General features: G+C 55.4%; 1 protein-coding gene across 5 annotated transcripts; it reads right to left on the bottom strand.

Annotated features, from left to right (window-relative positions):
• Positions 1-56: 56 nt before the first annotated feature.
• Positions 57-16,168, bottom strand: Iffo1 (intermediate filament family orphan 1). 5 transcript variants are annotated; one of them, XM_052174896.1, is made up of 10 exons: positions 15,356-16,165; positions 11,815-11,875; positions 11,623-11,718; positions 10,337-10,477; positions 10,081-10,089; positions 9,120-9,307; positions 8,870-8,990; positions 8,525-8,620; positions 2,555-2,685; positions 57-1,384 (listed from the first exon to the last, which is right to left on the bottom strand). In XM_052174896.1, the coding sequence occupies exons 1-10, from the start codon at positions 16,126-16,128 to the stop codon at positions 1,279-1,281; spliced, it is 1,722 nt and encodes a 573-aa protein (XP_052030856.1). In that variant the 5' UTR covers positions 16,129-16,165; the 3' UTR covers positions 57-1,278. The 5 variants fall into 5 exon arrangements, 4 of the variants coding, with proteins under 4 accessions (XP_052030856.1, XP_052030855.1, XP_052030853.1 ...); XM_052174895.1 differs by lacking the exon at positions 10,081-10,089 and having other exon boundaries at positions 57-1,380; positions 9,120-9,283; positions 15,356-16,166; XM_052174893.1 differs by lacking the exon at positions 10,081-10,089 and having other exon boundaries at positions 9,120-9,283.
• Between the last annotated feature and the right edge of the window lie 393 nt (positions 16,169-16,561).

The raw sequence follows: 16,561 nt of genomic DNA, 5'->3' as shown, positions 1-16,561 counted from the left end.
CTGGTGTTTTAATGCAGTGCTGGGGGGAGGGTGTGTGGGAGGTGAAGAACGCTCCATCCGGCTTTGTGCGTGTTAACTTTATTGGCTCTGACATCCAGCTGGGCGCCGGAAGTCCAGGGCTACATTCCAACCAAGTCCCAGCCCAGGGTGCCTGCCCTGAACACCTGATGTGTCTGGCAATGCGGAGGGTGGGGCTTGACACTGGGACAGGAAGCAGTCTTGGGACTCCTTTCAGAGCTTGCTGCTCTTAAGATCTGTGTCCTTTATCAGCAAACAAAGGTTAATTGTATCCAGTTCTCAAAGTCTCCAGACATTAAATTAGGTAAAATTGGAAGGGCGCCCAGTACAGTAAAACAGAGAGCTGTTTATGTCATCTTAGCTGTGGCCCTGGTAGGTGCTTTGGTTCCGGGGGGAAGTGACTAACCAGTGCTCTGTTGGAAATGAAGGTGCAGTGTCCACAGTGACTCAGGTGCCCAATAAGGACTCAACACCTTTGTTGCTCTTAGAGGTTCCATTCCAATGTCAGCTCTCCTGGGAGATCTTGTCTCCTTAGGTCTGGTACATCTTAACCTTTTGGTTTTGTCAGTGACAGCCACGGAGGCATAATCTCAGCTGATCACTGGAGAAACAGGCCCTGCCACCAGCAACATCATGCAGGCCACACCCATGTGCGGGTAGCAGCCTCACCCTTTACTTTCAGCGGTGACCTGTTCCCAGAGGTGAGCCTGCACAGCCACACTGTGGTGGACACAGAAGGCCTCAATAGGGAGCACAACCCTAGCCAGGCAGTGGTGGCGCACGCCTGTAATCCCAGCACCTGGCAGGCAGAGGCAGGCGGATTTCTGAGTTCGAGGACAGCCTGGTCTACACAGTGAATTCCAGGACAGCCAAGGTTATACAGAGAAACCCTGTCTCCAAATACCAAACAAACAAAAAACAAAAAAACCCTATCCAAAGGTCCATGATGAATCTGCTCACAAGTGCCTAGACCAGTTAGCACCAGTACAAAATCCAAGATTCCCAAGGAATACAGGCAGGTCCTGTAGTCACATTCCCTACAAGTGGAAAAGGATGCTCACGGGTGTCCACGTGTGAGGAAGGCAGGAGTGCCCCAACGTCATGGGAGTTGTACAGGGAGGGTGGGGCCGAGCCTAGCTCCAGACACCCCGGACCCTGGGGAGGACAGCCCAGGGCCAGGCACCATGCGGTGGCACAGAAGACAGTCCTCTGCAGCCACACCCCTGCCCCGGACAGCTCCGGGGCACCAGGCACGGCATCCTATCTCATGGAGCTATCAGATGAGACATCCCGGTCGGAGTCCTCAGCCTCGCTTGGCGGTGGCGGCGGGTCACTAAGCGGGACCGCAGTGAAAGCAGGAGACTTTCTAGAAAAAAACACCAGATGTTACCTTGGGGCAAGCAGAAAAAAAAACACCAGCTGTCACCTTGGGGCAAGCAGGAAGGCAACTGAGACTTCTAAGCTTGCTTCTGAGGTGCAGGGGGATGCCAGGCAAAGACTGGGGAGGGAAGGAGGACTCTTCCGTTTTCAACTTGATGGGGAACAGTTCCTCTCTTAGGGGCTCAGAGAGGCTCAGAGATCAGAAAAGTCCAAAGTCACAGCATGGCGATTCTCTCTGACCCACACTGGGAGTAAGTGGGGGCGGTGGAAGGTTGGTTCACTATGTTGTCACTGATTCACTGTGTCTGTCGTCACTGCTGACCCCAAACTCCTGGGTGCAAGCAGCCCTCTTGCCTCCACAGTGGCTGGGGTGGGGCCACAAACCCAGTAAGCACGCACACTCTACACACCACACTCGGGTTAATGTCATTTAGGAGGCTGTGTTGGGTTGTTTGTTTTCTCTGAGGCAGGGACTGTATGTATTCCTGCCTGGCCAGGAACTCTGTACAGAGGTGAGGCTTGCAGAGATCCTGCCTGCTGCGTCTGTGCATCTGAATGACAGACATGCGCTTGCACACCGGACTTACTGTAGCTCCTTGGATGTTGCTTGTTGTTGTTGCTGTTTGGTTTGTTTGGGACAAAGTTTTGTTGTTGGAGTCCAGGACAGCCTAAAACTCAGGACAGCCCTGCTCTGCCTTCCAAGACTGAGGATGCAGACATGTACCGCTATGTCTGGTTTACAGTACTTTTTTTTTTTTAATTTTACTGTGTGTGTGTGTGTGTGTGTGTGTACACAGGGTCCCACACAGCCTAGACAACTACTCTACTGCTGAGCTATATTCCAAAGCCCCAGACTTACTCTCACACAAGGTCAAACACGTAAACCGTGATTTGGATTGGGATAAAATCCTGTCCCTGTATGTCTTTGTCCCTTGTCTGCTTTGGGCTCTCGGGTTCTCAGAGGTGGGGCACTGGTGGGTTTCGACTGATGGCCCAGGCAGGGAGAGGAAGCTCTCTTCTGGGTCACACCTAGGCCACACCTACAGGCAACTCCACAGCTACCTGGACACAAGGATGTGTGACCTGGTCCCTGGCCACAGGCCTTCTTCCCTGGAGAGCGGCCCGCCCGCCCACACCCACGCAGGCCCTGCCTCACCGGTCCCCGGACTGGGTGATGAGCCGGCGGCACGTCTCCATCTGCACGTCCAGGCCCCGCTTCATGCTGCACATCTCCATGTACTCGTGCAGGTGCCGGTTCATGTCGCTCTTGGCCGTGGCCAGCTCCAGCTGCCGGAAGGTGGGACAGTCAGGGAGGACGACCCAGATCAGCAGACCCAGGGAGGGCTGGGCTGGGGTACCCGCTGGGCCCGGGGGTGGGGGGACAAGCAGCTCAGGAAACAAGTAAGCTACGACTGCCTGTTCCCCCAGGACATGGAAGTGGGGGAGCGGGGCAGCAACTGGCAATCTAACTGCAGGCCCTCACTCTGGCTAGGCAAGGGCTCAGGACGCGCTCCACGCTCAGTCCTCTCCTGGGAATCCACTCCGACCGCTGCCAGGAGTCAGTGGGATGTCTGAGTTCTCTGTGAGAGAACCCTATGAGCACAGTAAGGACGGTGAGGGGAGCACGCCGTCACGCCAGCACTCAGGCTGAGGCAGGAGTCCTGAAAGCAAACCTAAAGAGTAAAACCTGGTCTCAAAAAGGGGGAAGGAGGCCTCGCCAAACGGCTCAGTGGATAAGGAGCCTACACATCTGGCAATGTGACTTTGATGCCAGGGACCCACATGGTAGAAGGAGAGAGCCAACCCCAAATTGTTCTCTGACCTCCATGCATACACCATGGCATGTGGAGACACACACACACTAACAACAACAACAACAACAACAACAATAATAATAATAGCTGGGTATGGTGGCGCACGCCTGTAATCCCAGCACTTGGGAGGCAGAGGCAGGCGGATTTCTGAGTTCAAGGCTAGCCTGGTCTACAGAGTGAGTTACAGGACAGCCAGGGCTATACAGAGAAACCCTGCCTTGAAGAAAACACACACACACACACACCAAACTGTCTGATCCCCAGCACCACATAAACTGGACCTGGTAAAAAATATCTGTAACCCCAGCACTAGGGGGATGGAGGCAGGAGAATCAGAAGTTGCAGGTAAGCCTGTTCAATAGCAAGTGTGAGGCCAGTTTGAGATACATGAGAGAGAGAGAGAGAGAGAGAGAGAGAGAGAGAGAGAGAGAGAGACCCTGACTTTTAAATAAATAAATAAATAAATGTATGTCTGCAGAAGTCTTGCCTAGTACCGGCCCTGGCTTCAGTCCCCAGGGCTTCCAAAAGAACAAGGCGGAGGGTAAGAAGGAAAGGGCGTTGGTGTGGGCCTGACTTCACCCCCATGAGGAGAAGTGGCACTCCTAGGGTTTCTCGGGCTCAGCTCACCCTGGTTCTGTGTGCTGCACCAGCCTTCCTTGCCGACCTGGAGGCCACACCAGTTCCTCTGAGGCAGCAGTGCTTTGTTTGTTTTTGGGTTTTGGGTGTTTTTTTTTTTGTTTGTTTGTTTTGTTTTTTTCTCTTTTGGTTTTTTTCAAGACAGGGTTTCTCTGTGTAGCCCTGGCTGTCCTGGAACTCACTCTGTAGACCAGGCTGGCCTCGAACTCAGAAATCCGCCTGCCTCCCAGAGTGCTGGGATTAAAGGCATGCGCCACCACCGCAGGCTGAGGCAGTGGTTCTTAACCTGTGGGTCTCGACCCCTTTAGGGGTTGAATATCAGATACTCTGCATATCCGTATTTACCTACAATTTGTAACAGTAGCAAAATTAGTTATGAAGTAGCAGTGAAATAATTTATGGTTGGGGGTCACCACAGCATGAGGTATTAAAGGGTCACAGCGTTAGGAAGGCTGAGACCCACGATCTGAAGGGCAGACGGGCTCCTGCGCATCTGTCCACCTTTGCTGCTGAGCCTTCCCTCAACTGAAGCTAATTCTCTGTGAAACAGTCCAAAGCCTCACTGCAGTGGAGGGAAGCTGGCTTCTGTTTATAGCATTTCATTTTGTTCCACTTCGTTTTTTCTCATGTATAACCTGCTCCCCAACATAAGAGACCTCCTTTCTGAGTGATTACAGAGTGTGTCCTCCACAAAAGAAGTGGGGGTGGGGTGTGTCTCCATATCGAGAAAAGTCTCCCTTCTAGAGCAGACTCTGCAGTCAGGTTTGAAGGCAGCTAAAGAAGCAGGCTGAGGCGGAAAAGTAGGCCAGAGACAGGCTGCAGCCTCTCTTTGTTTTTGATTCAAAGGCCGGCCGGGGCCAGAGGGGAAGACTCAGCTGCTGAGGGGTGATCTGCTTGGCTGCCTGAGGGTAGACACAAAGTGGCCGAGTGGCCTTGAAGCACTCGGATAGGCGCAACAAAAGTGACCTGGACAGGGTGGGAATGGGCAGAAAGGAGGAAGCGGGCCACAGGAGCAGACAAAGGGGACAGCCAGGACACGGGCATTCCGGGTCATCTGCTGGACAGCTGGATGGTAAGCCACAGAGGAGACAGCTTGAAAGGCACGCTTGTTCCCACAGCAGACTGCACCATTTGTGAGAAAAATATGAGACTGGGGATCAGAGGTCAGCTGCCACCCACACATACACACACAGAAAGGGGGGGGGAATACATACAACATTCCAGGTCAGAGGTCAGTTGCCCCCACACACACAATTACAGGTCAGAGGTCAGCTGCCACACACAATTACAAATATACACCCCCACCCCCACCCCAGCACCACACACAGTGTGGTCTCTCAAAGCATAAGGCAGTAAGTACTACCAACCATGTCTGAGTGTCGTATGTCACCCTGATTTACACACTGAAAGGGAAGGTGCACATTTTAGAGGATGCCTTCAACAAGTTACCCCCAGACTCAGTGTGGGAGATCAGAGTGGGAGAGGCGGGGGGGGGGGGGGGGGGGGTAGAGGTAAACGGGAGAGATGAAAGGGGGGGCGCGTGGAAGAAACCCACCCACCACTCTGCTTCACCAGTCAGTGATGGGGGCTGGTCTATCTCTACTCAACAACCCAGAGAGCATGAGTCACAAAGATGAAGGTCTACAGATGCTCCAGGTCGAGCCCAGGAGCTGTGTCACCAAAGCTACCACGTGGGCTTCCTCTGGCTTTCTCCTCAACTCATTCCCCCAGGCGAGGACAGAAGTCATACAACTTAGGAACAGCTTCAAACATGTTTCTGATTTTTTTTGGGGGGGGGGGGGTAGTGGAGGTTTGAAACTGGGTTTCTCCGTGCAGCCCTGGACATCCCGGAAGTAGATCTGAAGACCAGGCTGTCCTCGAACTCACAGAGATCCTCCTGTCTCTGTCTTCCCAGTACTGGGACTAAAGGCATCACGACCACATCCCGTTTCATGAGGCACTGACTGGTATCAAACCTCGGGCTTCAAGCATGAAGGTAAGCCGACGTCCTACCACGGGAGCACAGTCTGGGGAGCACAATCCACCCGGGGTGCTCCTCTCTGTCTCACCAGATCACATTCACACCTAGTTATTTGTAGTCTTGGGATGAACCACTCAAGGGCGGCAGTCCCTGGTCACTACACTAAGACTCCCACCTGGCCTTAAATCTACCATCCATAAGAGGTGGGTAAACCCTGGACGGAGGGAGGATGGGCTGGAGGGAGGGGCAGTAAGAGGAGTAGACAGGAGGAGAAGGGTGACCACTTGCCCCAGGCAAAGTTTAGCTGGTGACAGAACACTGGCTGGCCGGGAATTCTGGGTTAAAAAATGAAAGCTCTGCTTTTGCTCAGAACAGCATGGCGGTCTGATATGTGCTGGGCCATGGCAGACACAGGAAAGTTACTTCCAAAGTTCTCTCTCGCCGGGCAGTGGTGGCGCACGCCTTTAATCCCAGCACTTGCAAGGCAGAGGCAGGCAGATTTCTGAGTTCCATGGCAGTCTGATCTACAGAGTGAGTTCCAGGACAGTCAGGGATATACAGAGAAACCCTGTCTCGAAAAACAAAAACAACAACAAAACTAAAAAAAAAAAAAAACCAAAGTTCCCTCTTAAAATGCAAACAGAGTGAGCCTCACAGGCATAGGAATACACCACAGGGCTTGCAGGGAGCCCAGGGCAGAAGTCTCCTGCCTCTCTCCTGCATCCATGTCTAAGACAGCCACCTCAGACACACAGCCATGCCCACCGTCCTCTGATGGCAACCTCCTTCCTGCAGGCTGGCAAAGCTATCTGCAGTCTAAATCCAAGCTCCACCACCATTCAGAAATGATGTCCCAAGGCTCAAAGAATGAAAGAGGGAGACTCCTCCAGGAGCTCCATGGCTGAGCCAAGGAAACAGAAGTCCTCTGGGTGCCACAGCACGTCGGGTGTTCCCAGTCATAAACAGGCACACTACCGTATGTCACCCTGCCAGACAGATCCTGTACGGTGAGTCACGTGCCTCACTCCATCTGATCATCTTAATAACCCTGTCTGCCTGCCGAGAGATTATGAACATCTCTGTTGAACAAATAAAGAGACAGGTCCACCCTTAGCATGGTAGAAACCATCTCTAACCCTAGCAGGCTGAGGCAGGAGGATTACCTCAAGTTTGGCTGGCTATACAGAAAGACCCCATTTGGGTCGGGGCTTAGGGTGGCTCAGTAGTCAAGAGCGAGCACTCCCTGCTCTTGCGGCGGACCCGACTTGACTTTCTAGTGCCCACATCAGGTTCGCCATCACCTGGGAAGCTCCGGCTTCCAGGAATCTGATGCCCACTTATGGCCTCCAGGGAGGGAGGGAGGGAGGGAGGGAGGGAGGGAGGGGAAGAGGGGGGCAGGCGGTTGGGCAGGCAGGCGGGCAGAATGAATGAATGTGTGCCCACATGTGTGTGAGAGCCTTTATCAAAAGAATAAAAAGGAATGAAGGAGCTAGCTGAGGAACACTTCACTCAGTGGGAGGCTTCCAACACAGCATGAAGACCTGAGTTTGATCTTAGAACCCATATAAAAAAGAAGCTAGAGCTGGAGGGATGGCTCAGCGGTTAAGAGCACAAGCTGCTTCCAGAGGTCCTGAGTTCAATTCCCAGCAGCCACATGGTGGCTCGTGACCGTCTATCCTGGGATCTGATGCCCTCTTCTGGCATGCAGGTGTACACACAGATAGAGCACTCATCTATAAAATAAATAAATGTTAAAAAGAAGAAGAAACTAGCCACAGAAGAACATACTTGCAATCCTAAAGCTAAGGATGTATAGACAGATGGACGGTAGGGCTCCCTGGACAGCTTGGCCTACTCAGCAGCTCCCAGAGTAGTGAAAGGCCCTGTTTCAATTAAAAACAAAAACAAAAACAAAACCCAACCTTAACAGCACCTAAAGAACACTAGCCAGGTTTGTCTTCTGGCCTCCACACGTATGTGTACACATCTGTGTGCGTACAAACACACACACACACACACACACACACACACACACATAAGGGGGGGGGCGGGGGGGGAACGACACACACCCAAGGGAGGATAAAAAGCTGGTCTGTCAGGACGAAGCGGGATTAAAGCTCACACCCATAATCCTACGGCATGGGAGGTGGGGGCAGAAGGGCCAGGAGTTTGAGGCCAACCTGGACTACAAGACAAGATCTTGCAAAGAAAGAGAGACAAGAAAAAGAAAGTCTGGTGGGAGATGACTCAGTGGGTAAAGGCATGAGCCACCAAGTGCAAAGACCTAACTTGATAGCTATCACCCACGTGGTAAAAGGGGAGCACTCCCTCCTACATGTTGTCCTCTGATCTCCACACACGTACCAATGCACATGCTCCCTGCCACTCAATACAGACATACATACATACATACATACATACATGTGTGTGTGTTCGCACACACATGCATGTGTAAATAAATAGAAAGGAAGGAGGGACAGCAAAAGATTTGTTCCCCATGGTGACAGAACCAGGATCTGAATCCACATCTATCTGCCTCCAGATCCTGAGGTCTCAAGGGCCTGCTACAGCTACCACAACTGAGGGGGTCACTGTCCTGTCTACAGATGGAAGCTCTGGTCCTGGGGTCCAGCAAGCAGGAGGCCAGCTGCCCACCTACAGCGTGCCTGTGAGCCCCCGCGGCCCACACCCTCACCTCTATCTGGTCAATGGTCTCCTGGTACTCCTTCTCCCGGGTTTTGAACAGGGACTCGGTGTCTTTGATCACCTTCTCCAGACTGTCCTCCTGCTGCTGGAGAAAGGGACCCGAGGGGCAGCCAGCCGACCAGGGAGGGGCGGGACAGGGGCATTCCACGGCCGAGGCGGGGAGAGAGAGAAAGTTCTGTTAGAGGGGACAGAATGGACGAGGGAGGTCTGCAAACAGCAATGGGGAGAAGCCTGGGAGGATGAAAGCCACACGGGGGACAGAGCATGGGAGGGGCGGGGCGTGGAGGACACAGAGGCGGAGCCTGAGGGGCCTGAGGCCAGGAGGGCAGGTTACCTCTCCCTGGGCCTCTGCGGCTGCCATGGCATAGCCTGAGAAATCCTCCCAAAGTAGCAAGGTCTCCTCAGTCTCCTCCCAAGTCAGGCTGTCACAGTCGTCCTCAAAATCATACTCCCTCCTAGAGACAGGGAACCCGTGCGTCAAGGGCGCTGGGGCCGCTGACCGGGCATGGGGCACTAGGGGGCTCCGGCCTCGGGGGCTGGGGTACTTCTGGTGCGGGCAGCTGGGACGGAGCTGCAGGACTCACAGCTGGCTGAGCATGCGCTGCATCTCCTCGTTGATGCTGAGGGCTGCGCTCTCCTCCTCGGCACCCTCGGGCTGGGGCTGGCGGGGCCCATCACTCTCCGACAGGGAGGTGTCCTCCTCCACGGCAGCCTTGCGCTCCCGCTTCCGCCCCCCCATGGACGGGACCTTAATGGGAGACAAGTGTAGAGACTACAGAGGCGAGGCCGGGTGCGTGAGGAGAGGGTGGGCAGGGGAGGCGGCGGGGTGAGGCGTGGCCAGCAGGAAGGGGGGCAGACAGAAGAGACAGTTACACGACAGGAACAGAAACAGGCAGACACGCAGACAGGGCGGGGCTGCGGGCAAAGAAAGGAGGAAGAGAAACGGAAGGAGAAAAGGAGAGAAACAGCTTGTGATGGCCACAGTGTGATGTGTTTAATGGGGGTTAACCGGAGAGGTGGCTCAGCAGTTAAGGGCGCTGGATGCTCTTCCAGAGGACCCTGGTTCAATTCCCAGCAGCCACGGGGCGGCTCAGTGCCCTGCGCAACTCCAGTTCCAAGGGACTCCAATACCCTCTGCTGGCATCCTCGGGCAGAAGGCACTCATGCGGTGCGTAGACATTAAGGAGGCAAAATATCCATACACATCCAATAAATCTTTAGAAAAAGCAAAAATTTGTGTTTGTTGACTACGGAGGAATTGGGTTTGGTTTGGTTTTGAAGTCTTTCTCGTTAGAGGACTCGACTGAACCCAGTTCTAGCTGCGAGCAGACGAGAGAGGCTTGTGCTTACTAAGGGAGAGCTCAAGTCACATCCAGATCTGGAAGGCCGCTGGGAGAAGGAGAAGGAAGAGACTAAAAACGGAGGAGCAAGGGAAACAGGGTGGAAGAAGGCGTCTCTTTGGAAGGGCCCAGTGGCTCGGGACTGAGGGCAGGGTGGCTTAGACACAGGGACGGGGACAATAAGCTTGCGTGAGGTCACACTAACCAGCTTCTTCTACAGAGAAAGCAAGAGAAAAGATGAAAGGAACAGAAGAGAAGCAGACAGAGGAGGGGGGAGGGGGAGATGGAGTTAGACATGGCTTCCAAACCTCTCTCCTGAGGCTGCCTCTCGCCTCCCAGCCTAGTCCCAGCAAGGGTCCCAGGGGACAAGACGGGTAGCAGGACCTGAGCTCCAGGCCAGCCGTGACAGGAGTGTCTCTCCCTTGCCCAGCCCCCGAGAGGGCGGACAGCAGGCCTCTCACCTGGAACATCTGGATCATGTCCTCACAGTTGCGCTGCTGAGCCAGGTCGCAGAGCTTGGCCGTGATGTCAATGCGGCGGCAGATGTCCATGTCCACCTTCATGGCCTTCTCCTGGATCTTGGTGTCCAGCTCTGTCAGATTCTGTACCAGGGACATCGGGAACAGTGAGGAGACACCCAGGACCCCAACCGAGGTGGCTGATAAAACCACAGCAGAACCGGGATCCTTCAGAGCACAGCACTGTCGCCTCTCCACAAAGCCTGACCTGCTGACTGAAGCGTCCCTTTTCTCACAGGCCCACCCGACCACACTGGGCACACCCACGGGCGCCTCATGAGACTAACACCCAGCCACACAGGCCTGGAGGGCCTGGCCTGGGCTGGGCAGGGCCCCCCTTGAACCAAAAACAGTTTTTTATCCTCCTGAAATTTAAGTCACCAGAGATGACAGAGAGCACTGGGAAAGACAGTGGGACAGTGGTGGAGCATGCCCTTAACCCCAGCCCCGGGGGCACAGCAGGCGGAGCTCTAGGAGTTCCACGGCCAGCCTGGTCTATAGAGCAAGTTCAAGACAGCCAGGGCTATTAACTGCTTCAAGGCAACCCTGAGATGCCCTTCCCGCTCTTTCCCAGAGTCCACAGATGAGGCAAAGAGCAGGTCTGGTGGGGAAGGAGGGGTTTGAGGCCACACAGACCATGAGTGGCAGAATTCGCACCTGCGCCTAGGCAGCTGGCTCCAGAGCTGTGCACATTTCTATTTGATTTTTAAAATTTTTTTAAAGATTTATTTATTTATTTTATGTATGTATGTGTATGTAAGTACACTGTAGCTGTCTTCAGACACACCAGAAGAGGGCATCAGATCCCATTACAGATGGTTGAGAGCCACCATGTGGTTACTGGGAATTGAACTCAGGACCTCTGGAAGAGCAGTCAGTGCTCGTAACTGCTGAGCCCTCTCTCCAGCCCCCTAGCTTATTTTTTAAGCATAGTTGATGCTGGACTTGAACTCTCCTCTTTCTGACGGTGGCTCCGCCTCCTGAGTGCGAGGATCACAGGCGTGAACCGCCAGACAGCTGGGTACTCTGCTTTCACTGAAGGCCTCACCAGTGAGGGGGCCGAGCCTCCTCCTCTGCAGCAGGGCAGCAGTTTGTCTGCTGAATGAAGCCTGAGGCGAAGGGCAAAGCCCCCCACCCCGGGATGGGAGGGGGCGGGGACGGCGGCACAGGGCCAGGCGGGCCAGGCGCAGCCCGAAGCCCAAGAGAAGCGGAAGGCAGGCTGAACTCACATTGCTCATGAGCCCCTTGAAGACCACCAGCTCGGCTTTCAGCTGCTCAACCTTCATGGCCAGCTCCTCCTGGCAGGCGTCGGCCTCTTGGGCCTCCTAGAGCCAGGGGAAATGGGGACATGGTGTGAGGGTGCGTGCGAAAGGGCAGGGGAGGGACTGGGGAACAGGGGGCAGTGGGGCGGCTCCCCTCACCTCCTGGAGCTCAGTGACCCGCTCCTGTAGCTGTGTCCGAACAGTGTACTCCTCTTCCCACCTGACAGACATTGGGAAGGGGAGAGAACATAGCCTCCTAGTGTCCCTCCCGCCATGCCAGCTCGGGTCCCTCCCTCTCGGGCCCAGGCTTCAGACTCAGGTCTGGTTCCCTAGATGGGAATTTGTTGAGACAAGAATTTACGGGCAGCCGGCCAGTGGGCAGCCGCAGCTGTCGAATGGCTCCATACTTCCCGGCAAGGGCTCAGCTCACCAACTGCCTGCCCAGAACCTCCGGACCAGGTACCAAGAACTATATTTAAAAACAACTGTTGGCCCTCTGCGGTAGCCATCCCCATGTGAGCCCAGTTCCGCCAGCTGTCTGGCTGGTCTCAGCCCCCGCCTCCTGCCCACACCCATCCACCAGGTCCCCCCTACGCCCCAGTCTCCCACCTTCAGCGGCACAGATCCGGTCTCCCGCTCCTGCCCGCACAGAGCAGAGTTTGCTAGGCTGCTGCCCTGTCTCCTGTGAAAGCATCTGCAGGACACACGCTGGATCACCAGCTGCTCGGCAGCCTTGTTGGGAACAAAGTCCTTCCCCACCCAGCCCCTCCAAGTGAACTAGAAGAAGGTCACAGGGCTGGCGTGATGTCCCCCAGCGCCCCCCCCAGCAGCGTGAAAGAAGTGGGCACAGGAAGTTAGATATTGCTGAGTAACTGCCCCCAAGGGGAAGGGAACAGTGAGTGGGCGAGAGGGCGGCACAGCATCCCTCACCCTGGAGCTCAAACTTGGCATGGCCAGGAGGTGGGAAGGCGCTTGCTGTGGAGCCGGGCCTATGGCGCGCTACCCAGGGCTAGGTGCGCACTCCCTCCTATGATGGAGCTGGGAGCTGGGGTGCGGCTCGGCCCCGCAGGGTTCAGAACCTGGGGCAATGTCTGTGTGCAGAGCTCATCCCTTCCGCCTGCATTCTGCACAGGCTACTTCTGGCCGCAGAAAGGAGGGCAAGGGAGCTGAAGGAGAAGGCTCAGAATGAGCTCGTAAGGAGGACAGGCTCTGCAGTTAGGAGGCCTAAGCTCTCGGCCCCTTCCGTCCTCGCCCCTGCCCCTCCCTCGCCCTCTCGGCTTCCATGACTCTCCCATGTCGTCCTGCACCCACAGCCGCACTGCAGTGTTCCTAATAATAACTCCAGTCAGCCAGGGGAGAGGCGGCCAGGCGAGCCACCACCCTGCAGCTGACTGCAGCCCGCCTCTGGACCTTCCTCGCCCTCTATCCCCTTCCCTGCCAGCCCCGCACTCCCCCACATCTGCTTCTCCTTCTGCTCCGGAAGTGACAGAGTCTGACAGCCTCACGTCACACACTCTCTTACATGAGACCTCTGTCTGTCTTTGCTGGACCTTGGTTTCTTCCTCGACATGTATGGGATGTGGCATCCTTGTGTGCCTAGAGCCTCTGAGTCTCTAGAGGAAGAGCCCATAGGATTGACAAGAGGTTACGACCCTGGCCAAGACGCATCAGGGAGGGCTAGAAGTCCGATCTGATAATGAACTCAGTAAATCCCAGTGAAACGTGAAAGCTTAAGGCTAGATGATGATTAATGAGATGGATCATTCAAGGTAAGAAATCTGAAACCGAATTATCTAGATGCTCATGTGGTCTCCAGCCAGGCACACCAATAGATGCAGTGTGGCCCACATTTGAATCTAATTTTTTTTTTTTGCGAGGTTCCCATAACTTGGGCAAATTTTGTACATACTACATTTATCAAAGGCCTCTCCTGCAAATAAATCCTGTCTTTGAGTTGAAGAGAAAAAGCAAGGACCATTCTTATTACTGGAAAAACTAAGTCCCAAGAAAAAGGTCACACTAGCTATGGAGCTGAAAGCAGGAGCCAGGGGCTGGGGGGCCTTCAATCCTGCCCAGCTGACCACTCAAGCTCTCCACGCCGTCAGGCTAATGATGTGGAGGAACAGTGTTGCTATGATGAACACAGAAGGAAGGCGGGGGTTTCTGGGGTGGACGGGTGGGTGTCGTGTGCCATGCAATTCTAGCCGCGGGCCCTCTGCAGGCAGAGTGCTGCAGAGTGATGAGCTAATCAGTCCCCTAAGGAATAACTCTTTGCTGCCCAAGACAGCTGCACCAAGGACAAATACTCTCTGTTTTAAGAGCTGCCTTGGAGAAGAGCAGCTGTCCTTATGACTACAGCACAACTCCAGAACTGTCAGTGTTCTGGAGTTAAGCCCTTCAGAGGCGGAGGTGGAGGCGGGTGCAGGCGCGTTCTGGGCGGTGCCTGGATGCTGGGTTAACTAAACCCACAGTCATGGAAGTCAGGGTGAGCACAGAACTTCGGAAAGTCTACTGATGCGCATCATCTAGGGGGATGCTAACAGACCACCAACCCCTGAAGGTCACCCACACCCGGCAATGTGTTTCTAGGGCTTCCAAATGGTCCTCACACACGGCTGACAAGATAGCAATCCCTGCCACCTTGGCCTGTACACACAGACCAGGCTACCCCCCAAAGGGTCACATTAGATAAGGCACTGGAGGCCCCAAGCCTGGCCTTCCCTCTGACTGCCACCTACTTCCTCCTCCACCAGGGCCTGGTCAGCCTTGAGAAAACTGGCTCTGCCTGTGGTCCTGCCCTGGTCCTGGTTACCAGCCTGATCCAGTGAGTCCTCCTATAGACAGCCAGCACTTCTCTTGTGATAACCTGCTGGGGGCAGGGCTCCTCTCAGAAAGCCAAACCTTCATCTCAGAACACACTGGGCTGGTCCTGACACATTCTACCCTGTATCTCTGTAGCGTGTGCCCATGTCCCCAACTTTGTTCCACTTGGTCCTTGTTCCAGATTCTTCTGATAGAGCCCCTCCCCACCAAGCCCTATGACAGCTGTCCCTTCTCCTTGTCCTAGGAGACTTCACACTCTTTCTTCTTCTCTTTTCCTGTGTGGTTTGACTATTCCAAGCAATGTCTTTGGCTTATGGAGCTCTTGGGCCTCTCATACGGAGACAGGGTGAGGCCTGGCTTCTGGCAGCATGCCTTAGGGTGGCCCTGGGCAGGTACCACCACCCCTCACTACCTCCTTCCAACTTCACTTAATTTACCTCCAAAATGAAAGCTGCGCCCTTCACCCCATGTGTGGAGTTTATGTCCTGACGTTGCCCCCCAAGGTCTGAAGCTGGCCCGACAATCAAGACCCACAGATGCAGAGCTCTCTCCGACAGCTCCCTTTCGCAGCACACAACACCCCACAGTTAGCAGAGTCATGCAAACACTGCAGCCTGCATAAGACGGGGAGGGAGTCATACCAGAAGAAAACTGTCAGTTCCTAGTGTTCCAGAACGCTGCTAGCCACGCGTCTGACTTGAGAACTGTCTGCGGACTCTGGGGCCCCTGCGTCCAATGCTTCTTACTTTCATCACAGCAGGAGCTTCAACTCTGGTTAGCCTGATTCTTGGCCCACCCCACTTCCCCATTCTGGGAACCCTCCCTAACTCCCTGCCCTGTCGCGTCTGTGTGTGGCACGTCTTGAACCTGTCCCTACCTTCGCTTGTACTCATCCCGCTCTCGCTTCACTTTGGCCAGCACGTTGTACAGCGCCCGGATCTCGGGGGTGATGGTGTCGATCTGGACGCCCACCCCGTCAGGGTGTACCCACGACAGGCCTGGCCCTTGCACCAGCGTGGGTTCCAGTCCCGGTCCAAGCCGGCGGGCGTGAGAGAAGGACCAGATGGTGCCAGGCATGAAGCGGGTCGACGAGGAGAAGGCGGTGGAGGTGGAGGTGGAGGATGATGAGTGGCAGGCGGCAGAGGATGCTAGGGGTCCAGCTGGAGAGCGGGCGGGCGAGCCCAGCACCCGCGCGGATGGGGGACACACGGCGGCCGGCCGGGAGCTCAGGGGCAGCCCCAGGGGCCGGATCGGGCTGATGAAGCCGGTCTGGACCGCCTGGTCACGGCGGGCCAGGCCCCGCCTGCCCTGCTTACCCTCCTCTAGAGCCTGCTGCAGCTGCTTCTCCAGCAGCCGATTTCGGCGCTCTAGCTCGTGCACCTTGGCTAGGAAGCAGCGAAACCGGAGGTTCAGGGTCTTGAGTACGTTGATGTTGGAACCTAGGTCGTTGCGGAGAGCCATGGCTGCGGGGGGCGCCGGACCGGGCCCGGGAGGCGAGAAGGCAGAGGGACCGGCCGAGGCAAGCGGAGCGGAGGGTAAGTCCCCTCCCCCTGCAAAGTGGTCCCCTCCCAGAGGGTCCCCCAGCGGCCCGGTCAAGCCCTGCTGCTCCTGCTGTAGGAGGAAGAGGTTGGGACCAAATAACGGATTCATGGCTGCGCCTTCTGCCGGGAGAGGGAGACCTGTGCAGCAGAGGGTGAGGAGACGAGCCAATGAGATGCTTGCGGAAGGCGAGTGACCAATCAGATGGCCCGGCGGGAGGGCAAAGGTCACGGGGAGGGAGCAGAGGAAGCCAATGAAAGGCCCTCGTTAGAGGATTAGCCCTCAACCTTTCCGGGGTCCGAGAGGCCCTGTGAGTGAACACCGGGAGGAGCCCGACTAGCTCTTCCCAGGGCGCCGCCGCCTAAGATTCTGACTGTAAGGCACAAGGCACAGGGCCTCTGGCACTTCAGAGGCGTCCTCCCCCCTGCCCTCCTCTCCCCGCGCCCGAGATCGGATTCTATGGCTTTTTCTCTGGAGACTAAGAGATGGAAGGAGAAATTCACCTTCATTTGAATAGTGAACAACTATCATTCTCTTCAGAGAA

The sequence above is a fragment of the Apodemus sylvaticus genome, chromosome 2, assembly GCF_947179515.1.
Source record: "Apodemus sylvaticus chromosome 2, mApoSyl1.1, whole genome shotgun sequence".
NCBI classification, from domain to species: Eukaryota; Metazoa; Chordata; class Mammalia; order Rodentia; family Muridae; genus Apodemus; species Apodemus sylvaticus.
This window is presented reverse-complemented; position numbering and strand designations above follow the sequence as displayed.